Raw genomic sequence first — 26,911 nt, 5'->3', positions numbered from 1 at the left:
TTTAGTGAGAATACAGCTATTTTAATAACTCAAATAGAGGTTCAGTGTGTTTCCTGTTTATTATACATGGTTGCACAATCTGAGGCTAGTTAAATACAATCTGTTTTCAAAGTCTCTTGGAATAGTTTCCGGATTACAACATGCAAGTGATCATGAAAATATTTGGCTTTTTAAAAAAAAAAAAATTTCTCAACAGGCACTTACATGAGGGAGTTAAATTTGCACTCAGATATCCACATTTAAGAGAAATACCCCAGTATATAGTACATAGAATCTTGGTCTGCTTTATCAAAGTTCCATAGTAGTAAAATGTTTTTACAGAAGTGTAATTCAATTATTTTGCTTACTCATAAAGTAAGGTAAACCAATGATGCCTGCATTGAAGTTTAGAAAGAGTGTCTTGTTTATAGTCCAAATGAACTACAAGCGCAAGTAGCCTTCCACACAGCATGGTTCATTTTGTGTCCAATCCATATATATTATGTCTGATAACAGACTACGTGATTAATTGTGAATGGAGGCTAACTTGTTTAAGTAATTTGTTCAAAGACTCTAAACTCACAAGAGATGAGTAAGACAAAAATATTCCGTTTTTCTAGACAAATTTCTCAACACTTTTTGAACTCAACCAGTTTAAAAAATATCTTTCAAAAAAAAAATAAATAAAAAATAAAAACCACCCAACAGTTTGTCTCCCACCCATTTATAGGCCTAGATGGACGAGAATAAGTATGTTCTTCTGAGAGGCTGTCATTTTTCCTCCTCCCCCAGGATGGCAAGGGAACAAGCTATAAAGAGGGGAGTAGATTTGTGAATCCAAGAGGAGATGAGTAAATATTGTGCATGTAAAAAGTTGATTTCAAGAATGTAACACTAAGTCTCAGTTTAATCATTAAGAGTCAGCTATGTTAAAACATTTCCATCCCCCCTTATCTCAATTAAAGTAAAACAGCAATGGTGGGAGAAGTGAGTTCTACAGTTACTAGAAAACATTAGACTTGTCAGTAAACTGTTTCTGGAAGTTCTAAGTAAAAACAAATATGGTTAGAGTGAAGTGTAAGAGCCACCACACATCTAAAAGGATCATCTTGGGAACAAATTTGTTTGTGAACGTTCTTGTGAAAGATACAAGATTCAAAGCCTCTGAGAACCACGGTATGGTCTTAGAAGACTCCAAACAGGTACAGTAAGTTTGTGGTAAAGAGTTAAACTATGCTCACATGTCAAGAATATTTAAAAGTCTCATTCTAAAGACAAAAGATCCACCATAAACCCTGATTTTTAGTGTAATTTAGACAAGTATACTTATCTGTTGGTTTCAAAACCAGTTCAGATAAGCAGCATTGGAGGTATGCATGCGATAAATGACATGATGGAGGAGAAATGCTTTAATCTACATATTGTAGGTGATTAGCAAAAAAATAAATATACAAGCCTACATGCATGGAAATATATAACTAGATTTGTTTAAGCTTTATGCATATCGAGTGCATAACATTATCAAAGTAAAATGTGCAGTATAAAATAGTAGCTTAAGAAAGTTCCAGTGTTTGAGAAAGCACTTTATTTTAAATGTATATACACACTTGAATGTTTACTTGACGAATGTTTTAGTAATACGGTAAATGCAGCACTGTAAGACGAAGGAAGACCGGTGTAATGTGAGTTTTTGCCTTCTCTTCTCCTACAGGCTGCTGCCACCTTTACTCTGCTGAAGTGTCACAACAGTTTTTTCACCTCCTATCTAGTTCACATTTCAGGTTGCTCAGCAGATGCTTGTGGTTCTGGAGATTCAAACCGCTGGTGAAAATTTGTTCGTGGTTTCCTCAGTTTCTCAGGAGCTTTTCTCCAAAGAATTATTTCCTATATAGGGGAAGCAAATGCTCATTTAGTATAGCGTTATGTCTGGTCAAATATTAACCCCATAACCTCAAAATTAATCATAAGTTTCTATTGATGCAAGGTTTCCAAAATACTTCGCATCACTATTTCCATTCTGTAATAAGCTATATTTCTATAAATCAGGTACAGATGTGTTCTCAAACCAAAGCAATTCGGTTTATAAATATTAAAATTGCATATCCATGTGTCCTGTGCTCTCTCCTAGTTAGTCACCTCCTCTCTGGCTACTCCAATGCTCACTTTGCTCCCCTTCTGTGCTATCAAACAAATTAAAGGTAAATATTTCTTGCTCAAACTCTGAATCATGCCACTCCCCTCTTCTAATCGTTTTGGCTTCTTCTTACTTTCTGCATTAAATTCAAGCTTCTTATTCATACTTTAAGGTCTTGTTTACCTGCTTTCAGTTTTGTTCCTATCCATATTTCTTCTTATGGTCACAAAGTATCCCCCCTGCCCTTTATATCCTTTTCACACCCTTACCTTTGTATTCTCTTATGCCAGGAACCAAATCAAATGCCTTGTGTCTCTTCATCCAGCATTAACCCACTCAAGTGAAACAAAAAAATGTTGCACATCCAGTAATTTAAAAATAATGCTCCAAAATAATTTCCCTTTTGGACACACAGCAATTTCTATCAGTATTGTTTTGTCTGGCTATTTAGATTGTAAGTTCTGTGGGGCATCAATCACTCCTTTCTTGCATTTTGTACCACACTAATACCTCATCTTTGCTAAAATATAGTGTTCATCATCCCCTTCTTCCTCACTCACAAATTAAGTTTTGTGCGCGTACTATTCAGTACAGCAAATGGGAGAAAAGTAATTATTTCACATTTCTTTTTGTAACAGAGTTTACTTGTTCTGTTTCCAAATATGAACAATTAAAACAAACAAAAAAACAAAAAACTTCACAACAAAAACCAGCCTGCCACAAGACTCCAGCCTGTACAACACCATACCTGTTGTTTGAAGTACCGTCTGTCTTCTTCATCCACAAGCACTAGATTCAAAAAGTATCTCACTGAAAATTTTTTGTTCACATCCCTCATTGTAGGCGTTGGATCATAGCCTGCTAAGAAAAGTCTTATAGGAATTGATTCACCTTGAAGAGGAAAGAAAAGTTAGAATTAGTTTCATCTGAGAGAACTCTCATTAAAACACATTCCCCAAAATGCGTAAGACTGGGTGGAAAAGTGGTGGTCTTCTACCCAAGCACCCTTCAGATTCTAAGGGCACAGGCCCTCATCTGGGAAACCCAACACAGGTCCTGAAGTGTACAAGAGCCTTTAAGTCAACGGTGTGCCAGAAGATGGTATAAGTGAGAGGTTATTTCACCTAACTGGATTCCAGACCATTCAGGGCTTTAAAGGACCAACACCTTGAAGGCCAATCTACTATAATTAAATAAGAAGCCAGTGTCAAGTATGAACGGTCACCAGCATTACCCTTTCTGGGACCTCTCATCACTAAATTACTAAAATAATCTAAGTCTCGTTGTCAGAGCTATTATGGAAAATGCCAATACTAGCTCAAAGTCAATAAGAACACTATTTTCACTCAAAACCAGATCAGACAACTATTAATCAGTCAATGTTCTTCAGCCGTGCCTGAATCAGACTGATCTGGATCTGCAGGATCCAAATTCTAGTTGGAGTTTTTGCAACACAACCATCAAATAGCCCTGTCACCAGAAACAGTGATTTAATCTTGCTGTTCAGTCTTGTCTCGGGATCCTAAAGTAGCTGCTCAAGGGAGTTCTGTCACCATCAGTGATTGGCAGCTTGCATACCTGTACCCCTCCCCACTACACACCAGAACCCTCCCTACCTACTTTCTTCCCTTTCTCCCACTGATTTTTCTTAAGGAGCTTTAAGCCTTGTGATCCTTCTTTTCCTCTACCTTTATTTACCACATCCCTCCCTAAACTCTTCTCTGGAAGCAAGCTTGAGAATCATTAGCAGCCAGCCTCTTCCTTCAGGACTCCTAATTGTTCCAGAATCTGCCCCATTCCAAGTCTTGAAGTGCCCTCAAGATATTGGCTGCAATAGCTCAGAGGGGAAAAGGAAACTTTCTAGGGGCTTGACTACACAAGCAAACTTGCACCAGTTTAGTTAAATCCCTATGTGGACACACTTATAACCAATTTCAAACAGATATATCAGCATAGCTTGCCCATTAGGGGCAATCAGTTTTAAACACATAAACGTGTTCAAGTTTGTTTATCATGACTTATTTTAGTTTGCCCAACAAAGCTGCACCAACTTTTAAACTTATTTTAGTTAAACTACACCATTACCTAAACTGGTGGAACTTCATGTTTAGACCAGGCCTAAGGAATAATATCTTTTCCACCCAGTGAGTTATTTTAATTTAGAGGCACCTAAATATTCATAGCACAGTTGCTGTCCATGAGCCCTTAGAGCAGTGGTTCTCATCCTTTCCAGACTACCATGTGTCTGATTTGTCTCATGTACCCCAAGTTTCACCTCAGCTAAAAGACTATTTACTTACAAAATCAGACATTAAAATACAAAATTGTCACAGCACACTATTACTGTGTACTATTACTTTCTCATTTTTACCATATTATAATAAATCAATGGGAATATAAATATAGTACTTACATTTGAGTGTATAGTATATAGAGCAGTATAAACAAGTCATTGTCTGTATGAAAATTTTAGTTTGTACTGACTTCACTTCTGCTTATTATATAGCCTGTTGTAAAACTAGGCAAATATCTAGGTGAGTTGATGTACCCAGTGATGAGCTGCCAAAAGCTGAAGAACCGGTTCCTTCAGTCGCTCCGGGTCTTCGGCGGCACTTCAGCAGCAGGTCCTTCAGTCATTCTGGGTTTTCGGAGGCACTGACGGACCCGCGCCAAAGTGTCGCTGAAGACCTGGAGCAAGTGAAGGACCTGCTGCCGAAGGCCTGAAGCGCTACCAGATAAGTAAAAATTTAAAAGGGATTCTCAGGGAAGCCTCCCCAACCGAGAGCTCAGGCGGGCCGGACAGTACAGTCCCACGGGCCAGAGTTTGCCCACCCCTTTAGCAACCGGTTTGAAATCGGCTTCAAAATTTAACAACCGGTTCGCACAAACCAGTGCGAACCGGCTCCAGCTCACCACTGGATATGCCCCCTGGAAGACCTCTTTCCTCTTTGTACCCCTGGTTGAGAACCACTGCCTTAGAGCAGCTGCATGTTCCGACAGTAGGCACCAGGTGGCTTGTGCTCAGAGGCTTGCTGAAGAGTCTGCTTCCAAAGAGGCAAATACGGTGGAGATCAGAGATGGAAGTACTTAAAAATACTACTAAAGGAGGGGAGCACTTGGCAGCAAAATCAGAGAAAAGAGGGACTGTCCTCCCGCTTTTTAGGAAGAATATTCTTCAATTCCTCCTATACAGTGAGCTGTTAATGTAGTAGAGATGGTCTTGAACTGGAATCCCAAATCAGATCACAGGTACTTGTGGGGGTGAGTAGGAGTAGTAAAAAGGATTGAACTTCAAACAAAATTTCATAATTAGAATCCCATCTCTAGGTTAAGTAATCACTATTGCCACTTGCAGCTTTGGGTGTTCTACCTTACCGTACCTCTTTTACAACCCAAAGAAAAATTCTTATCTATATAGAAGCAAACTCATTTTAAAAACCTGGTTATAATTTTTACACTAGAATGCTCTCCAAAGTTCAAGAGCAATTATTTACCTTTGACTGGCGCACCATCCATTATTTCATACTTAGCAATGGTTTCCGTCTCTGTTGTGGTACTGGGCCCTAGTTTAAGAAAAAAAAAAAAAAAAGTGCAACATGTTGATGAGAGACTTTTTGGAACATTTACTTGATATGCTTTTTCAATGAAACTACAGGACCCCAAACAGTAGTCTTATGGCAACTCCTGCCCAAGAACAGTGGTTTCCCTTTAATGGGCACAAACCCTTGGTTTCCCTTTGTATGTATTTTAAGAAAGATTGTGTATATTAAGAAAAAGACTCAACTTCCAATAGTGTTTATATTCATAAGTGACAAAAAATATTAGGTAGAGCTACAAATAGTATGGGGAAATGCTTTGGAAACTTTACCTGCAATCATCCACCTCCTCCTGCTTCAAACCTCCTTCGAGTTCAAACTTAAATTGTTTGCTGATTTTGTGAAATGGACATAGTACTATCAAGAGTTATCTACTTATTTGAGGGATCGAGTAGCTCTGTAACAAGTTCAGAAGTCATGAGGGGTTTAACAAAAATGTGTCGCTTAAAGGTGTAAAGATTGACTTGTAAAGGAAAAGAAATTATTTGCACCCTCTCTGATGTATTTAAAGCAGCTTAAGTTTTAAGGAAATACATTTTTCTGTTTCTTTTCCATGTTACAAATTCATGTCTTGTTTACCCTGGAAAACTGTAAGATGACTGAAGAGCTTGTAAAATTCTGGCATCACAAAAACTGTTTTTGGTTTGCTTTTAATAACTAACACCTATTTAATTCCAATGACTAATGGACACTCAAATATAGGAAGTCTGTTAAAGATGCAGCATCACTACCTCTTCAGTTGAAGTATGAGCATTCAGATATCCCAGACCTCCAAATCATCGTTCAGAAAAACAGCAAAGACCAAACCTAACACTGATATTTGTAAAGTTAGGTCTTTATATAAAGACAATACTTTCCAGATATAGCTCCTTTAATAAGGGTGGGGGGCGGGGGGGGGGGAATGTAGACGAAGGGTAACATTTTCAAAAATGCCTAATGTAGGCTTGTAAGTCCCATTTCAAGAGTTACTTATGAACCCTAATGAAAGTTAATGGGACTTAAAGATTTCAAAAAATGCCCGTCTTCACAATTATCTACTGTTCAAAGGACATGACCGGCCTCCTCAACTGTTTAAAAAAAAAAAAAAGTCCACTAATTTCAGATATTAGACTGAAGTGAATAACCAAACAATTCATGCTCATGCATATTTTTAGTTTGAGTATCAAGAGTTCTGTAAGTAGCCTGTAAATTTCAGTGATCTAGGATGAGCTCTCCAACCCAAAAGCAAGCTTTGAATCCTAAAGTATGAAGCAGATGTCTACTACAAGATCTAGCTACTTTTATACTAGATATCAAATTTGATTCTGAACCCCAGATGAACAGAAACCCCATTAAAATGTCTGATAATCAAAGATATATATATTTAGTTTAACTTCTTACTATTAGGTTTGCATCAACTTTATGATATACAAATTACTAGTTCATATTGGTATTCTTCCTTTTTTGCTCATCTTACCAATTCCAGTGATCTCCTTTTTGATCAGCTGCAACTCCATGTGCTGAATTTTTATTCTTACTAAGAGGAAATAAATTTTTCCAACAATCACATCCTTTAAGTGATACCTTTAGGAGAACAAACATGGCTTTCAGTTAAAGGCTTACCTAATACACATGATTCTAGCTAGAGTTTAAGAAAAAAATATACAGGTCATCATTTTTATTGCTGAAACTGAACCGAACAGTGCCCTTCTGCTAAGGTGGGTTTCCCAACCACTCAAGTGAGGCTAGAACATCCCTACCATTATAGATTCCAACTGAGAATGCACTACAGTCATCCAAATAGCATGATTTCAGGAGTGAAATCAAAGTCGCTAGTAAGTTTGCAAGAGACTGAATGTTAAGCACTGAAAAAGGCACTTGGCAACTACTCTGAAAATCTAATCTTTGCCTTTATGATCAATCATTTTGTTTCCAAGCCTCCAGAATCTAAAAAAAGCTCATAATGCAAGAATCATTACGGTAAGTCATCTATATTACATCAAAGGTTACTCTCTTCTTGATCAATTTGAGTACTTCTATTTGTGTAGGTTTTGAGTCACACTTACTTCGACTTGTTATATTCAAATTCTATATGCAGGCAGTCTTCAATGCCTACTTCCATTTTAATAGAGTTGTTAACATCTGGGTATGTCGCAAGCTGGTGAACAATAAGATCATATTCTTTTACCAAGTCTGACAGTCGTCTTACTATTGTCACTTTAAGAAAATACCTATGAAGTAAACAGTAAAGTTAACAGAGACTCAGTTATGCAGATTATATTGTTTTTATGGATGAAGTTGCCAAGGTGACACTCTAATGAAATAACTAAAAAACAAAGTAAGACTACAAGAGGGTCATTTTATATTCAGTAACTAGACATTTCTCTTTAAACCCAAACATTCTACAGAATTTTATCCATTGTTTAACTTACTAGCTAGTCAAGTCAAAGCCTTGGCAACACATGCCTCCAGTCTCATTTCCTTTAGTCACGTTGATACTAGGGCTGTCAAGCGATTAAAAAAATTCATCGCGATTAATCGAGCTGTTAAGGATAGAATACCATTTATTTAAATATTTTTGAATGTTTTCTACATTTTCAAATATATTGATTTCAATTACAACACAGAATAAAGTGTACAGTGCTCACTTTATAACTTTTATTACAAATATTTGCACTGTAAAAAAGATAGTATATTTCAATTCACTTAAAGTATTGTAGCGCAATCTCTTTATCATGAAAGTTGAACTTACACATGTAGAATTACGTACAAGAAAATAACTGCATTCAAAAATAAAACTATGTAAAACTTTACAGCCTACAAGTCCACTGGGTCCTACTTCAGCCAAATCACTCAGACAAACAAGTTTGGTTACATTTGCAGGAGACAATGCTGCCCGCTTCTTGTTTACAGTGTCACCTGAAAGTGAGACCAGATGTTCGCACAGCACTGTTGTAACTGGCATTGCAAGATATTTATGTGCCAGATGCGCTAAAGATTCATACGTCCTTTCATGCTTCACCCACCATTCCAGAGGACATGCTGATGACAGGTTCTGCTCAATAACAATCCTAAGCAGAGCGGACCAATGCATGTTCATTTTCATCATCTGAGTCAGATGTCACCAACAGAAGCTTGATTTTCTTTTTTTGGTGGTTCGGGTTCTGTAGTTTCCGCATCGAAATGTTGCTCTTTTAAGACTTCTGAAAGCATGCTCCACACCTCATCCCTCTAAAACTCTGAAGTGCCTTCCAAAATCTGAAGCCTTGGGTCAAGTGCTGTAGCTATTTTTAGAAATTTCACATTGGTACCTTCTTTGCATTTTGTCAAATCTGCAGTGATTTACGAACACTGTCAAACACCATGTGCTGGGTCATCATCCGAGACTGCTATAACACGAAATATATGGCAGAATGCGGGTAAAACAGAACAGGAGACATACAATTCTCCCACAAGGAGTTCAGTCCAATTTAAATTAACACACTATATTTTTTTTTTAAACGATCATCATCAGCATGTCCTCCGGAATGGTGGCTGAAGCAGGAAAGGCTTATGAATGTTTAGCATATCTGGCACATAAATACCTTGCAATGATGGCTACAAAAGTGCCACGCGAACTCCTGTTCTCACTTTCAGGTGACATTGTAAATAAGAAACAGGCAGCATATTTCCTGTAAATGTAAACAAACTTGTTTCTCTTAGTGATTGGCTGAACAAGAAGTAGGACTTGAGTGGAATTTTAGGCTCTAAAGTTTTACATTGTTTTGTTTTTGAGTGCAGTTATGTAATCAAAAAAAATTTCAATTGGTAATCTATTGTTTAACAATACGATTAAGCGCGATTAATTTTTTTAATCGCAGTTAATTTTTTTGAGTTAATTGCATGAGCTAACTGCGATGAATCGACATCTCTAGTTGATACATATCAAGAATCAGAGTGCTATAAACCAAAATCCTCCTTACGTTCTCAAATACAAGATCTCTTCACAGACATCAACTCTACTTTCTATCTTGGTGTCCTTCAAAGTAGTGGGTCAAATGTTATTTTTTCACCTTATCCTCTTTGTTAACAGGAAATAATCAAAACATTGTGCTTGAGAAAAGTATTTTATTCATAAGTTAACTTTCAATTTTAAAAAGGGGACATACAGCATTTTCACAACCCCTACAACAGAGAACTGGGTTTATATGACAGAGCTGAAGATATTTTTTTAATTCAGAAGAAGCCTTGCTATGAGAGATTTGGGAGACCAGCAGATGTCTTGAGTGGTCTTTGCTATAACCCTCCATGTGATCCTGATGTTTCCAAAGAGCTACCAGAATTATACCCTTAAGTCCTCTGAAAAATGTCACTTCATGCGTTCTATTGGAATCAAAATCAACACTTGAGAAAGCGTCACCTTAAAAAAGGGCTGGACTTCATGAACAGGTGAAATGATTGAAATACCAACCCATTTTCTAGGTGGAAGTTTCACTGTCCATCTAGAAAAGAGTGCCACTGTGAGTGTGAGCACAGTAAAAGTAAATCCCATGTACAGAGTTTTGGAGAAAGATACAAATTTTAGTTCTGTAATACACAGTGTTAATTTTATGTTTACAACTTAATGGGAAACAGACTTGACAAAATTACCATTTTGTTGAATGCACACTCAGCCTGTTTTACATATAACCTAAAAGGATATCTGATTCTAGTATCAAATTTCATAGAATCTGCCTGCTTAAATGCATATTTTCATACCTCAATCTGACATTGGCACCAATGTAGGATTCATATGGCTTCTCAACTTGCATAAACTCAAAGTCATAACTTCTGCTTTGTGTCAGTTCTCCTGGTAAGGCCAGTTCTTTCACTAGGTTTACAAATTCATGAGTGTTGCTCTTGTCATTGAAGAGTTCTGAAATTGAGAAGCAAGAAGTTAGAAAGAGTTTATTAATAAACAACTGTTGAAGTGAACATCATTTGAAACCTCTTTTTATAGTTTTACTCTGACTGCTGGAAGTAAGGTGTGTTGGGGAGAAGAGACAGCCATTAAATTCACCTCCAGATCAGTGGAATTTAAAACACATCAGCAAAAAGGTCAGCAATCTTCAGCATCAAATTACAACAACTAGACCAGAAAGATAAATGATAAGATAGAAAGAAAAAAAGGCCCTAATTATCAGAGATAGTTAAAAACAAGAATTGTGTGTGTTGAACCAGTAATGACCCAAATTGGCCAAACCCTGTTTTTTAGCTAAATTGGCAACAGGCAATGACATCACTTGTTTGTTAAAGGGTTTAAAAAGACAAGCTATTAGATGGTTCATTCTCAATACCTACCTGAAGTTGGAGCCAACCAATATGGGTCTAAGCACTTCTGAATTTACCGTTTGTAAGTATTTTGATCAAATGTTTATAAATGTTTTGTTACTGTTTGGATGTAGTAGAATACTTATTATTTAGAGCAACTGTATAAAGACCATTAGGCCTCAATTAAATAAAGGAATTTCTGGTTAAATTAGTGTCATAGTAACATAAATATAAATATAAATTAATTCCAACATTCTGTAATAAAGTCTCCATGTCCACTTAAGTCTCTGGTAGTTACAGCAGAAAGGCTAAAAGAAGGCAATTAGCAACATTTGGAACAGGACTCTCACCACCAATTAATCTACAAGTTACAAAAAAAACTGTTAGAAGGTATATCATCATTACGACCAACCCAGGTAAGTTCAAACCAGCCACTTAGGTCCAAGTTCTATCATGCTGTAAACAGGCACACACCGACTAATGGAGTTGCATGCATTTACACCAGGACTTCCTGTGACCCTTAGTGTTTAATCTTATTACTAAATTTTTGAGCCACCCAGTCTTCACATAATACATATTTTTAACTTTGCAAAACCTATCAGGAAAACCATTTCTACATATAAATTGTTGTTTAGGATTCAGAATTGTAAAGAAACATGGTCAGTTACATGACAGTAACTATCACGAGGAATTAAAAAATTTTAATAAATTTGTCAAATATAATTAATTCTCCCTAGCAGAGAATTAAAAATAAATTCATTACTCTAAGCAGGTTCACATTTAAATATACCACAACCCAAGTAATAATGCATCACAAAAGCAGCTTGTTAGAAATACAAAAGAACAGTATTTAAGTGACAGACACATTAGTTACTGTTTTTTGCATGTTACAAAACAAAGTGATCATAATTAAAAGAATGTTGCGAAGTGTATTTTGTTCACTGGACAACTGTTTCATTTTAATTATACTACTTCATGATTTTCTAGTAAATTTACTGTTGTATTTTCTGAGGCAGGAAGAATACTTTTTGTATTAATCAGAGAGGCTATTGTAAACAGAAGATATAGAATTTTATAATAAATCTAAGCTGTATAGAGAAAGGATATTTCAAGTTTTTTTGGGAGAAACTACTGATAGACCTTTGAACCTAACCAAATGATGCAGATTCTTCACAATTTTAGCTTCTAAATCTGAATGGGAAATAAAAGAACTTTAGTTTAATGCAGTGTTATCAGGCAATTTTATAGGATCTCTGCACTTTGAGATATTTAAGACACCTTACTTTATGTTCAGTAACAGTACACAACTACACTTTAGAATACTGCAAGGGCCACAGACGTATATCTAGAAAGAGGTAATTAGACCATTACCATCCTTCTTTTTCCTATACCTCCTTTTCCCTCTAAATCAAGGATTAGAGACTAAAAAAGTAATCCAGGCCTGCACAGCTGGTACATGCTTGGCATTTTAGTTTGATACACTAAAGAAGACATGAGAAATAAGCGAGAGAGATGAATTTTTGGGTGTTATTTTTCATGCGATTGCCACTTGTGGTTTAAAAAAAAAAAAGTCTAAATTTTCCTAGGTTTTCATTTTGAGTATGCAGATTAAGACTGTGAACACAGTTCTGCATTGATCACATGTGGCAATAAGTTGTGTAAATGGCAAGCACGCTCTCTGGTTGGCCATAAAATGTTTCTCCAGGTTTCCCATAAATCAATCAACTCTTAAACAGACTGGCGAAAGAGGAAAGAGGAAGACTGCTGCTTTTTCCAATTTCTGACCAGTACAAGTAGCACATTACTTCTGAGTTAAAATGACTAAGACATTGTCTTACTTCAGCACTTGTTAACCACTATCCTGATGTAGTCATGAGGACTGAGCCAGAGTGCTTACAGTTATGAATGTAAAAGTTCCATAAATCACATCTACCCTTACCACATTGGCAGCTTCAAAACTCACCAATTTGTCCTACAAATTCAATTCTAATTCCTTGGTGCTCTAACCTCTTTCCAGGTTGTTTAAAGGCTATGTTCACCTGAAAAAAAAACAAAAAAACAATAATAGTTGGAGGCTTTTATACTTTCCACTGTAGCACAGCAGGTGTTTACTTTCACTTCTGGACAAAGATCAGTTATTTGGGTGTGCCCAGAAAGCTCTCTCCTTCCCTCCCCTGTCTTTTTCCACTCCATGATTTTTAAGGGTTTAAGCTTGTGTATTGCCTTTAAGGGTTATACGCAAGAGGATGCATTAAGGACAGATAAAGACTGTCCAAGGGATTGTAAAATTGCCATCAAATTAGTAATGCTCCACTACAGGATCAGAAACGTACTTTATTCCTGGCAGTTCAACTCTCCTATTTAGAGTAGTCATCTGACTAGACAACTTTTCCTTCCTCCTTGTACAACATTCTTGAGGCCTAAAACCTTTCCAGGAGAAAACAGCTACAAGGAAAAGATCTTAACTGACCGACTTCTCAAAATGGAAAGCATTCATAGAAGTGTTTAAACTACTGAAATTTCATTGTTTTAGACAAAAAGCTGTCAGCTCAAACTAGTACGATTTTATCCAGATTACTACAATAGTGTTTTCACACTTCTTGATTAAATGTGAGCTATTCAACTGTATGGTTGGAGACGTGAGCGATGGAGGTTCTGCTTTCATGTTGCCAAATTCAGTTACATCATTTACCACCAGCTGGGGTCCTTCAGCTTGACATCCTGACACCCCTTCAGGACTTAATGGGAGATAAAGGCAAGGCAATAGGACTACTACAGATGAAAAGGAGGTTCACTCAGTCTTGCAGTCAGTAACAGGTAGGGTGCTAAAGTTTGCCAACCTACCCAGTAATATGAAAGACCAGCACCAATCTCCAACGCCCCATCCCACCCCAAATCCCAGTTGTTACCCTAACACAAAAAAAAGAGTTCAAGAGGAGCAGGAAAAGTATAAGCTAGACCAGGGATCGGCAATCGTTGGCCTCCGGCCCGCCAGAGAAAGCCCCCTGGTGGGCTGGGCCGGTTTGTTTACCTGCCGCGTCTGCAGGTTCAACCAATTGTGGCTCCCACAGGCTGCGGTTCGCCGCTCTAGGCCAATGGGGGCTGCAGGAAGTGGCAGCCAGCACATCCCTCGGCCCATGCCACTTCCCGCAGCCGCGATCGGCCGAACCTGCGGATGCAGGTAAGCTTGCCAGGGGCTTACCCTGGTGGGCCACGGGCCAAAGGTTGCCGACCCCCAAGCTAGACTTATCAAGATACTGCTTGTCAGCCATGCTGGGGCTCCTTCTGAGCTCCCTATATTTGGTATTGGTCGTAAGTTCAGTTATCAGGGATCTATTTTAAGACTTGACTTCACCCTCCACAATCCTTTCCCCCTCCCCTCCCCCAGGCACAAACATGCAATGAATTTGTTATAAGCATGAGCTATTCCAAGAAAGTTGTGGGAACAATGCTTAACTCATGCTCCCCCTACTGGGCATTTAGCTACTCTGCTTTATGGAGTGCAGTTGATAGAGCCGGACAAAAACATTTGGACCTTTCTGGGGGTGGGATAGAGAATGTAACTCTTACAGTACCCATTTACTATCTGCAACTCTTTGGAGGTAAAGGAAGCATTTATGCCCAAAGACATTCACTAACCAATGGATCCAATGGCTTGGGATGAGCATCTCTGGCTCTCCTTTCCAAGAAGAGCTAAAGAAAGCTGGAGCATTTCACTTGATCATTGTTTCCCCAAAGTGTGGTGCATGGCCCCTGAGAGCACAAAGGAGTGGGGGTGGGGGGGGAAGGATGCAGTATGCTTCTCAGCTGTCCTCCACAGTCTCAGCTTTCATTTTAAAAAGAGCAAATCTTTAGCTGTTAGTGTGAAGAAAACTTCAAAATATAACCCCAGTGTAGCTGATGTAGTGTCTGCCTGAGCTTTTAGAGAACCTTATCCAATGGCTCAGATGTGAACTACCCCAGTTGTCTCCAAGGGCACAAACTCAGATGCAATATGAGGACACTAAGTGTCAACATGTAACTATTTCACTGTTCATTAAAGGAAAGGAAAGATATACCAAAGTGAGCAGTCACTCAAAAGTAGGTGTCACAAGTAGATAGGCTTGGGAGATACAACAGAGAATAAGTAGTGGTAATAACTGAGCCCAAAAATTTACCTTAATTGTAAGCTCAAATGTAAAAAGCACCTGAAAGTTCATAAGAAGTTTATAGGTTGATGTAACAACAAATGTTGATGGGGGAAAAAGGTACAAAAAGGAGACTAAGACTGAATTAGTCTAAACAAAAAGGCCTCCTGATGTAATTCAAGGTATTTGTTGAAATCATGCTTGGCAGAAAGAAAAGATGCGGAACCAGAAATTAATGAACCAAAATTGGTATGTCAGATATTAGGACTATTAGTGGACAAAATAAAGAGGGGGGATGAACAATGCAACCAACTTCCCCTCTCCCACGACCTTTTTGTGGTTCTTAAAATGAGACTTTGAAAAGAACATCTCATCCCAATGCATCTTAGTTTATCAGGTCTTGTCTCTTCCCAACTCATGGACTCATCCTCCCTGATCCCAGGAGAGAAGGAGCTGACAAAAGGATTTTCTTCCCGAGAGGAAGGCCATCAGGCCTTGAAAATCAACATGACATCCAGTCCTCGGCCAAACAGCACAGAGGCACACAAGAGCTTGTCTCCCATTCCTGTTGTGTTACTTTCTGCCCCACTATTTCCTTCCTCCTATCATCTTTCTCTCTCTCAGCTTTTCATCAAATCCTGAAATCAACTGCACTGCATTAGCACAGCAAGATGAGTCAGACACAACCCCGTTCTATCTAAGGAAAAAGGACCCAACCAGATGATGTCCCTTGATCAAAATGCAAACCACGGTTCATGCAACAAGTGCCATGGTGTCCTTGCCTACCAAAGCATCCATTCGTAACTAGCCATCCATCCAGTGTTCCAAAAAAAATCAACAAAAGCCATATTTTCCCCACTTTTTCTAGCTTGTATCTCTTCCACCTTGTGCCTGTTAAGAACAGAATAACTATCACACACCAGCACTAATAAAATTACCTCCTTCCTTCTCATAAAAAAGGTTAACAAAATTGAGACTGATTTAGACATAGATAAGGGTTTATCATGGCACTTGAAGTTAGCCAACTAGATGTCAGTTCCACAGCCAAAAGACTCTTTACTTTGACCATCATTGTGTGGAATTATTACCCAGGGAGGTGGCAGAGATTCCTTCCTTTATGTCATCTGGCACAGTCATTGAGATTCCCCTTAAATGCTTAACTTTAGAAACATTCCACTCACAAGCCAGAGAAGCCTGGCTACTGCTCAGTTTAAGATGTGAATCCTGTTAGGTTAACTGTTTCCACACAACTGAATCTAGATGCATCTCCCGTGGATGTTAGCCCCTAAAGCACACTGTACTGAGATTTATTTTGTCCAAGTCTAGTAAACTTAGGTCCCTCCTAGTGGGGAAAGGAGCTTGCAGTGCTGGATGCCAATTTAAGAGAATCCTGGACAAAATCACGGAAAGCCCAATCTACTGTCAATTTTAAATTATTTATTTAAAGACACCTTACTGGTCTTAATGAGTAAATAGTAAGCCATCTCATCTCCCTGGGACGAGAAGATCCTCTCTATGGAAACATGAAGTGCACAGTACATCCTAACTCAGAGCTGTGAGCTCACAAATTCTTGTACCTTGCAGTCCATAAATCACTAGTGATCTGTTAATGTCTGGGGCAGAGGATGCAAGAGATTATGCAAGCAGTTATCTTGGGGTGGAAGAGTTAAAAAAAGGGGAAGCTGCCTGAGGAGCCAACAGTCTTCCAATCCAGTTGGAACTACGTTAGTCAAAGCTCCTCAGAAGCCCTCCCAGACCGTCATCCTTTTTTAAAAAGTATATGAAAATGAGTATATGAAAGCTAGTAGCTTCCTCTTTTTACATAGACATGCTGACTCTTGAGTTACAGACATCCCATGAGAAAGTTTCAGTACTCTAGAAAGACATTCCAGGGATTCATGCTCTATTTCGGAGGAGTCCACAGACGTGGTGTGTGTGTAAAGAAGGTGGTCTGAAGAGTGGGAGCATTCCCTGATGGTGAATAGGTCCCTTGAGAAACAGGCAAAGGGTGCCATCTAGCTCAGTTTCTTTGAGGGAAGGAACAGATTTGGGCTTCCTAATCCTTTCCCAATTTGTTGTCAAAACACTCTCCCCTACTGAACTGGTGGCCAGCTGAGCTGAAGATCCTCTGATGTACCACCAGAAGCCACTTCAGGGCATGGGGCATAACTTCAGGATGTACAGAACAAGCAGGTAATTGATGTCCAAAGACTACTGCTATAAATGGTGCCTTCTTGGCCTTCCCCTCTCTCGGGTTCCAAAGATTACTGCTTCCAACAAGAAAAATTATTCCAAAGTGACAGGGATGCCTTTGGCTACACTGGCTTCTTCAGAGACAGGAAGAAAACAAGAGATGAAAAGAAGAAGCAATAGGCTAATGAACATATAAAACAGAGGTTCCCATTAATTGCCACAGTAACTAATATGAACACAAGAATGGCCTTACTAGGTCAGACCAAAGGTCCATCTAGCCTAGTATCCTGTCTTCCGACAGTGGCCAGTGCCATGTGCCCCAGAGGACATGAACAGAACAGATAATCTAGTGATCCATCCCCTGTCGCTCATTCCCAGCTTCTGGCAAACAGAGGCTACCATTCCTGCCCATCCTGGCTAATAACCATTTGAAGAACTAAAGTTTACATTAGTCACAAGTAGGTATAGAACAGATAATTTTCTGACCTTTAAGAACAAAGGCAGACCAGAGAATTAAGCTGGTGTTCAAACCAGTTTACCTAACCAAGAAAAATCTATATCTCATGTTTTATATCTAGTTTGCATTTATGTGCTGCAAAAAGTAAAAAGAATCATTAGAAACACACACAAGTCTTACCTTTCCTGAAACAGATTCACCATCATAGAAGAGGAAGTGTTTTTCTATTTTGCCATCTTCAGTTTTAATTTCTGCTGTTTTTCGTGTTTCTGCATCATTAAGAATAATGTCAATCTCACAAATCGGACCAAAAAAGCCTCCAAGAAAACTCTGGAATAAAAAATTATTTTTCAGATTATCACAGGGATAAAGATAACTATCTTTTATGAAATACATTTTTTTAATCTTTTGTTTGTGGCAATGATACTAATTAAAGCCTGGGGGATGAAAGTATGTTCCCAATTACACAAATTCCCTGTGTACTGAAGGACAGATCTCAGTTTGCAGATGTAAAGCTCAAATTTTTAGAATATGCAAATCATTTCATTGGGATGTTTAAAAAGTTATACACAAGTAGTTTCATAATAACCACATGGGACAGTACTCAGCAAATAATTAAAAGATAAGATCAGTAGCAAGCTGAAGAATGAGCAGTGCAAGCAAAACTGACTAGTCACAACAGGAATAAGTAGATAGTTCTAGTACCCAATTACGATCACAAAAAAATTTCAGCCCCTAATTATTAGTACCGCAACTTTCCACTGAAATTTGATTGATTTAAATCATACTTGAGACACCCAGACTCAAAAACAAACTTTTGGATTCCTTACAATTAAGAAACTGGGACACACTATGTATAACATTGTAAAAAACTGTTTATTGGAGTAAGAGGAAATAGGCCACAAACTGAAAGACCAGGGAGAGGATCTACAGGAAACACTGGAAGCAGAACTGGAAAAAGATGGTTTTTTGGTCCAAGACTATGCACCGAACTCTGGGTTGAGGAAGGAAGGAAAGGCAGTGCCTTCCAACCCTGATATTCTATGGGCTAGAACCCACCTCATCAGATGCATGGAGTGGAAAAGACAGGAGTAGGTATAAATACATGAAAAGATGTGAATTGCCTTACCAAGTGTGAGGTTAGTCTAACAAGACAATTCAATTGACAGCAGGATACCAAGGGAGGAAAAGTAACTTTTGAAGTTATGAGAGTGGACATTTCAAAATTATCTGTGACTGCCCCTGGATCATTACAAAACCTAAACCTAATTTCCCCAATACTAGTTTCCCCCTACTATTACTCACACTTCTCGTTAACTGTCTGAAATGGGCCACTCATTACCACTTCAAAAGTTATTTTTCCTCCCTTGCTATCCTGCTGTCAATTGATTTGTCTCGTTAGACTAACCTCACACTTGGTAAGGCAACTCCCATCCTTTCATGTATTTATACCTGCTCCTGTATTTTCCACTCCACGCATCTGACGAAGTGGGTTCTAGCCCACGAAAGCGTATACACAAATAAATTTGTTAGTCTCTAAGGTGCCACAAGGACTCCTCGTTGTCTCTGCCCCTGAACAGAACATTCTGGATGCAAATCACACACACAAAACTAGATGTAGTCCCTCACTGTCTTCTACTGGGTACATTTGGTATTCTTTAAAGAATATACGTTCTCATTCTATGTAGGATCTTTAATTGTAGTCTGGGGAGACAAAATTTGAAGAGTTTGGACAAAGTCAATAGAAGAGGAGAGGTATTTAGCTAAAAATCTTAAACAACGCATAGAACTAATGATGCAAGAAAGCTGTTCCAAACAACAGGTACTGCTGAGAAGAAAACTCTCATATCAGCAAGAGTGACACTGTTTGGGGAAACAAGACACAGGACTGCAAGACAGGCTGAAGAAAGGACATAAGCAATTTTTATCTTATGATAGGTTAAGATACACAAGGCTAAATAAAAAGTCCCTGTACTTTGTTTCTACTTAGAGCTTGTTACTCTGGCAAACTGCCCCAAAACTCTTCACAAAGAGTGGTGCAATATTCTGTAAAAGAAAGCTAGATTAGCTACAGTTAACCTGAGACTTCCACTCAGTACTGGCTATGTACACACTATAGCTTACATCGGTACAAGCTGTGTCACTCAGGGGTGTGACTAAGCCACCCCCCTGAACTACATAAGTTACACTGACCTAAACGCCAGTGGGAGAGCCTCTCCCATCGTCATCATTACCCCAGCCTCAGTGAGTGGTGGTAGGTAAGTTGATGGGAGACCCCTCCACCCCATTGGCTTAGAACATCTGAAAGCTCTGTAGCCTAGACTCCATGAGCTCAAAAAGCAGCCTAAGGAGGGGCTCACATCTAACAGGGAAGTCTTCCAAGTCACTGCTGAGTACAGATTTACATTCACAGGTGGAACATCAAAGAAGCTTGCTTTGTGACTACATCTGTTTTCTGATATTCAATTTCCAGTTAAATTAGTTACTTAGGAAGAACTCCCAAATCATTACTATACAAGAAATATGTTTAAGTTATAACACTTTAATCCTGAAACATGCAGTACTACTTTCAAAGTGCAGTCAGAAATTACATGTATCAAATTGAAAGAGTGCCTATTGAGTTTTATGCACATTTACCTCCAAACCAAAAACAGATTACATTCACAGCACACATCATCTAAAAGGATCCCATAGTACAGGGGTTCTCAAACTTCATTGCACCATGACCCCCTTCTAGCTATAAAAATTACTATACGACCCTAGGAGGGGGGACCGAAGCCTGAGCCCACCCGCTCCCTGCCACCCCGGGGGTGGGGGGGGAAGAGGTGAAGCCAAGGGCTTAAGCCCCAGGCAGGGGATCTGTAATCTCAGCTCCACTGCCCAAAACTGAAGCCCTCAGGCGTTGGCTTCGGCCCCATGAAGTCTAAGCCAGCCCTGACGACCCCACTTGGGGTCCCGACCCACAGTTTGAGAACTGCTGTGGTATAGCATTTCACAAATTATAGACAGAGCCACTAAAATGCAGTCACAATAGAAACAGAGGTTGACAGTAGAGTACTCTTAAGATACTGCACATCAATACTTATTTTAAGATGTTCCCCATATGGGCTGGCCTATGCTTCAATTTGAAGGAGAATAAAGCCTTTAAATAAAAGCACCATCACCTCCCTCAATTTGTGTCAAAATAGTTTATATGTAAACATATCAACAAATAGACTGCTATATCTTGCATATGAAGTGAAGATCGCTAACCTTACAAATACTGCAAGACAGTTACAAGACTCACAAGTTACTTCTGAATTAGCCATTCTCCTTCCCAAAAGGACTAGTTCTCATCTAGCATGGATAAACAAAACAAATTTGGAGTTTCAAGGCTAAACCATTTTTAAAAAACAAGCCATTCCAAAAAACAGGTTTTCCAAAAATGAAAATCTTAATTTTTCAAACTGTGATCTTCTAGTTATGTTGTCCAACTGATCTCTAACTTTCCCCAAAAAAGAGATTCCCTCCTAAGGCAGTGGACTACTTTAAAAAAAAAAAAAATAGCATCTGGTGTACTGGTTTCTTCATATCTGATCTCCTTGCTAAATACCTTGTAAGGGAAAGACAGTCACAATGTTAACTTAGTGTGGGCATACCCTTACAATATGAAATGGTCCTAAACCTTTCTGTACTATTGCTGTGCACTTTCAACTACAGAGGCAAGTATATTTCAGTAACCCCTACATAGAATTTGTAAGGCATTTTGGGAGGATGCCATATAAATATGCAGCATAAGTGTGCTTGGCAAATACATAAGTAATCTTAAACCAAAAAGTTCATGCTTTCAGGATAATATAGTCTTCTGGATGACACAACATGTACTTAGCATACGATAGGTGTCAGAACTGTTTATAGCCTGCAATAAAATAGTCTAAACTCTTCAAGTAAGGACCAAGCTGTCAAGTTTTGATAGGCAAGAACACTGGCAGGACTCAAATACAGTAGGAATAATAAAAAATATTGTTACTATTGGAGAACAAGAGATATTATTAAGGGCACAAGAGCAAACTACCCCACTGAGTAGAAAAAGATAGAAAATTTAGCAAGAGAACACCATGGCTTAAGTAGATCTTCAATGATTTAAAACCTCGAAGAGTCCTACAAAAAGTAGAAACTAGGTCAAATTACAAAGGATGAACATAAACATATAACACAGGTATGGAACACAAAATTAGAAGGCCAAGTCACAAAACAAGAGAGATTCAACTAGCTAGAGACAAAGAGTAACAAGAAAACATTCTACAAATACATCAGAAGCAAAGAAAAACCAAGGAAAGGGTAGGTAGGCCCTTTACTCAATCAGAGAAGGGAAACAGTAACAGAAAATGTGGAAATGGCAGAAGTGCTAAATGACTTTTGTTTTATTGAAAACTGAAAAGTTTAATAGCGATTGGACATCTAACATTGTGAATGCCAGTGAAAATGAGGTAGGATCAGAGGCTAAAATAGGGAAAGAGCAAGTTAAAAATTACTTAGACAAGTTAGATGTCTTAAAGTTACCATGGCCTGATGAAATGCATCCAAGAATACTCAAGGAGTTGACTGAGGAGATATCTGAGCCATTAATGGTCATCTTTGAAAATTCATAAAAGATGGGAGAGATTCCACATGATTGGAAGAGGGCATATATAGTGCCAATCTATTAAAAAAAGGAAATAAGGGCAACCCAAGGAATTACAGACATCTTAATTTCACTACCCAGAAAGATAATAGAGCAAAAAATTAAACAATCAGTTTGCAAACACCTAGAAGATAATAAGGTGATAAGTAATAGTCAGCACTGATTTGTCAAGAACAAATTGTGTCAAACCAACCTAACATCTTTCTTTGACAGGGTAACAAAGAAAGATGTATAGGGGGAAGTGGTAGACAAGATATATTTTGACTTTAATAAGGCTTTTGATGCTGTCTCACATGACCGTCTCACAAACAAACTAGGGAAATACAACCATGATGGAGCTACTACAAGGTGAGTCCATAACTGTTTGGAAAACCATTCCCAGAGAGCAATCATCAGTGAGTGGTTCATGGCCGAGCTGAAAGGGCGCATCAAGCAGGATCCCACAAGGATCAGTTCTGGGTCCAGTTCTGTTCAGTATCTTCATCAAGGATTTAGATAATCACATAGAGAGAACACTTATAAAGTTTGTGGATGTTACCAAGCTGGGAGGGGTTGCAAGTGCACTGGAGGATAGGATTAAAATTCAAAGTGATCTGGAGAAATGGTCTGAAATAAATAGAATGACATTCAATACGGACAAATGCAAAGCATTCCATTTAGGAAGGAACAATCAGTTACACACATACAAAATGGGAAAGGACTGCCGACGAAGGAGTACTGTGGAAAGGAATCTGGGGGTCAAAGTGGACCACAAGCTAAATATGAGTTAGCAGTGTAACACTGTTACCAAAAAAATCACAACAAAAAAAAAACAAGAAAAAGAGAGCAAGCATCATTCTGGGATATATTAACAGGAGTGTTGTAAGCAAGACATGAGAAGTAATTCTGCTCTACTTTGCACTGATTAGGCCTCAACTGGAGTAGTGTCTCTAGTTCTGGGCACCATATTTCAGGAAAGATGTGGACAAATTGGAGAAAGTCCAGAGAAGAGCAACAAATATAATTAAAGGTCTAGAAAACATGACCTATGAGGGAAGATTGAAAAAAAAAAAAAAGGTTTAGTCTGGAGATGAGAAGACTGAGGGGGGCATAACAGTTTTCAAATACATAAAAGGTTGTTACTAGGTCTGTCAAGCAATTAAAAAATTGAATCGCTATTATTGTTTAACAGTGCAATTAATCGAGTACCATTTGTTTAAATATCTGTGGATGTTTTCTACGTTTTCAAATATACTGATTTCAATTACAAAGTGTATAGTGCTCACTTAATATTTATTTTTGATTACAAGTATTTGCACTGTAAAAAAAACAAGAGAAATAGTATTTTTCAATTCACCTAACACGAGTACTGTAGTACAATCTCTTTATCATGAAAGTTGAACTTACAAATGTAGAATTATGTACAAAAAAACTTGTGTTCAAAAATAAAAATGTAAAATTTTAGAGCCTGCAAGTCCACTCACAGTCCTACTTCTTGTTCAGCCAATGGCTCAAACAAACAAGTATGTTTACATTTGCAGGAGATAATGCTGCCCGCTTCTTGTTTACAATACCACCTGAAAGCAAGAACAGGTGTTCTCATGGCACCGTTGGAGCCAGCGTCGCAAGATATTTACGTGCCAGATGTGCTAAAGATTCACATGTCCCTTCATGCTTCAACCACTATTCCAGAAGACATGCGTCCATGCTGATGGCAGGTTCTGCTCGATAACAATCCAAAGCACTGCAGATTGACACGTTTATTTTCAGATGCCACCAGAAGGTTGATTTTCTTTTTTTGGTGGTTTGGGTTCTGTAGTTTCCTCATCAGAGGATGTTGCTCTTTTAAGACTTCTGAAAGCAAGCTCCACACCTCATCCCTCTCAGATTTTGGAAGGCACTTCAGATTCTTAAACCTTGGGTCAAGTGCTGTGGCTATCTTTAGAATTCTTACATTGGTACCTTCTTTGCGTTTTGTGAAATCTGCAGTGAGAGTGTTCTTAAAATGAACATGTGCTGGGTCATCATCAGAGACTTCTATAACAGGAAATATGGGGCAGAATGCAGGTAAAACAGAACAGGAGACATACAATTCTCCCCCAAGGTGTTCAGTCAGAAATTTAATTGACACTTATTTTTTTTAAATGAGCGTCATCAGCATGGAAGCATGTCCTCTGCAATGGTGGCCGAAGCATGAAGGGGCATACGAATGTTTAGCATATCTGGCACATAAATACCTTGCAATGATGGCTACAAAAGTGCCATGTAAATGCCCGTTCTCACTTTCTGGTGACATTGTAAATAAGAAGAGGGCAGCATTATCTCCCGTAAATGTAAACAAACTTGTTTGTCTTAGAGATTGGCTGAACAAGAAGTAGGACTGAGTGGACTTATAGGCTCTAAAGTTTTACTTTTTTTTTTATTAAACAAACAACAACAACAAAAATCTATGTTTGTAAGTTGTGCTTTCAGGACAAAGATTGCACTACAGTACTTGTACAAGGTGAACTGAAAAATACTATATCTTTTGTTAATCATTTTTACAGTGCAAATATTTGTAAGCAAAAATAATATACACTTTGATTTAAATTAAAGCACACAATATAATATATATGAAAATGTAAAAAAACATCCAAAATATTTAATACATTTCCATTGGTATTCTCTTATTAAAGAGTGCAATTAATGGCAATTAATGTTTTTAATCACAATTAATTTTGAGTTAATCACATGAGTTAACTGCAATTAATCGACAGCCCTAGTTGTTACAAAAAATTGTTCTCCTTGACCTCTGAAGATAGGACAAAAAGCAATAGGCTTAAATTGCAACATGGATAGGTTAGGTTGGACATTAGGAAAAACTTCCTAATTGTCAGAGTGTTTAAGCACTAAAATAAATTGCCTAGAGAGGTTGTGGAATCATCATCCTTGGAGAATTTTAAGATCAGGGATGGTCTAGATCAGCGGTTCGCAAACTGAGTCGGGACCGCAAAGTGGGTCACAACCCCATTTTAATGGGGTTGCCAGGGCTGGCTCAGACTTGTTAGTGGGGCTGAGATTACAGACTCCCTGCCTGGGGGCTGAAGCCCTTGGGCTTTAGCTTCCCCTCCCCCCAGAAATGGCAGGTATTGGGCACACTCAGGCTTCGGTCCCCCACCTGGGGTCATATAGTACTTTTTGTTGTCAGAAGAGGATTGTGGTGCAATGAAGTTTGACAACCCCCGACCTAGATCATACTTAGTTCCGCCATGAGTCCAAGGGAACTGGAACAGATGATCTCGAGGTCCCTTCCAGTCCTATGATGTGTTTACTCTGAGAAATGACCCCATCCACGTGGCACTGGATCCAGTTTTGTGTTGCTCCATTTCCAAATCAAACATGCCCAGGGTGTAAGCAAAGAGACCGCCCCAGGCTCGGATAGTCGAACTGTTTTCCCCAGCCTGCCTACCCACGCCAGATACCGGCACAGCTGGTGCTGCAGAGCCTCTCTCCGGAGCCGCCCTGCAGCCCCGCCGCCGACAGTCACTTGGCAGGAGGTGTGGTGGGGGAGGGGTTATCGGCCCCGCGGGACAGCCGTGCAGAGGTGCTCCAGCCCAGCCTCTGCCAGCTCCGCGGGGCCCACCGGGGCGAGGAGCGACCATAACGTGCCGCAGGCCGAACGCCACGAGCCACCGCAGCGCCTGGGCGCGGGCCGGCCGGGAGGAGAAGCCGGTGCAGTCCCTTGCAGGATCAGAGGTCGAATGTCGCCGACTGAGGGGAGCCGGGCGGGCGCCGGGCCCAGCACCCTGCGGAGCAACCGAGGGCGGGCCCTCTCAGCGACACGCGGGCCAGGGAGGGCGCCCGCGAGCCAGCCCCCGCCGGCCACAGGTGGGAATCCGCGTCCCGAGGCGCGTCCCCGACGGGAGCGAGCTGCCGCCACCGGCCCTACTCGCCCCTCCCGGCCCCCAGCGCACCAAAACCCTTCCGCAGCCCCCGGGCCTGCGCCGCACGCGGGCAGGGGAACGGAGCAGGCCGCGCCGACGTCTCGGAACGGGAGAGGCGCCACACGCTCACCCCAGGGACCCCCGAGGTGCCAGCTCCCGCTCACTCACCATGGTCACTTCGCCTCCAACCGACCCCGACCCGCAACAGCTCCGGCCCGCGCCCCTGTCATGTGACCCTTCAGGCGGTCACGCCCCGCCCCTCCGCCACGTGACCGCCCCTCCCTAGTCCCTACGGAGAAGGGAAAGGAGAGGACGTGGGGGCGGAGCGCGCGCTGTCTGCAGGGAGCCCCTCAGGGGCGGTAGAGGGCGCAGTGCCCTAGCAACCAGAGCGATCTGCGAGGCATGGGTCGCCAGTCTAGGACATCTTCCTACCTCCCAGTGGCCCCTCATGCAGGCCCAGGCCTGGTGCCAACCCCCGCCCTCTCTCCTCTTGCCCCCCAGGCACCTAGGCCCAATCAGCCACTGCTTGTGTCGCCCTAGGGCCTGTGGCCGCCAGTCGCTTCTCCATCTGCTGCATCACCTCATGGGCCTG

The 26,911-nt window shown here is 39.9% G+C and overlaps 1 protein-coding gene across 2 annotated transcripts; it reads right to left on the bottom strand.

Annotated features, from left to right (window-relative positions):
* Positions 1-26,603, bottom strand: VPS26A (VPS26 retromer complex component A). 2 transcript variants are annotated; one of them, XM_048857407.2, is made up of 9 exons: positions 26,488-26,603; positions 17,935-18,084; positions 12,941-13,016; positions 10,426-10,582; positions 7,755-7,919; positions 7,166-7,272; positions 5,608-5,676; positions 2,862-3,004; positions 1-1,863 (listed from the first exon to the last, which is right to left on the bottom strand). In XM_048857407.2, the coding sequence occupies exons 1-9, from the start codon at positions 26,488-26,490 to the stop codon at positions 1,750-1,752; spliced, it is 984 nt and encodes a 327-aa protein (XP_048713364.1). In that variant the 5' UTR covers positions 26,491-26,603; the 3' UTR covers positions 1-1,749. The 2 variants fall into 2 exon arrangements, with proteins under 2 accessions (XP_048713364.1, XP_048713365.1); XM_048857408.2 differs by lacking the exon at positions 26,488-26,603 and adding an exon at positions 22,297-22,316.
* Between the last annotated feature and the right edge of the window lie 308 nt (positions 26,604-26,911).

The sequence above is a fragment of the Caretta caretta genome, chromosome 7 (genome assembly GCF_965140235.1).
Source record: "Caretta caretta isolate rCarCar2 chromosome 7, rCarCar1.hap1, whole genome shotgun sequence".
Lineage (NCBI taxonomy): Eukaryota > Metazoa > Chordata > Testudines > Cheloniidae > Caretta > Caretta caretta.
This window is presented reverse-complemented; position numbering and strand designations above follow the sequence as displayed.

What these genes read in the sequence shown, in the direction of transcription:
- VPS26A (XM_048857407.2), bottom strand. An exon ending in TGAATTTGTAGGACAAATTG is followed by an intron (nt 10,583 to 12,940) that starts GTGAGTTTTGAA and finishes TCTCAATTTCAG; the next exon opens with AACTCTTCAATGACAAGAGC. An exon ending in GGATGGTGCGCCAGTCAAAG is followed by an intron (nt 3,005 to 5,607) that starts GTAAATAATTGC and finishes TTCCTCTTCAAG; the next exon opens with GTGAATCAATTCCTATAAGA.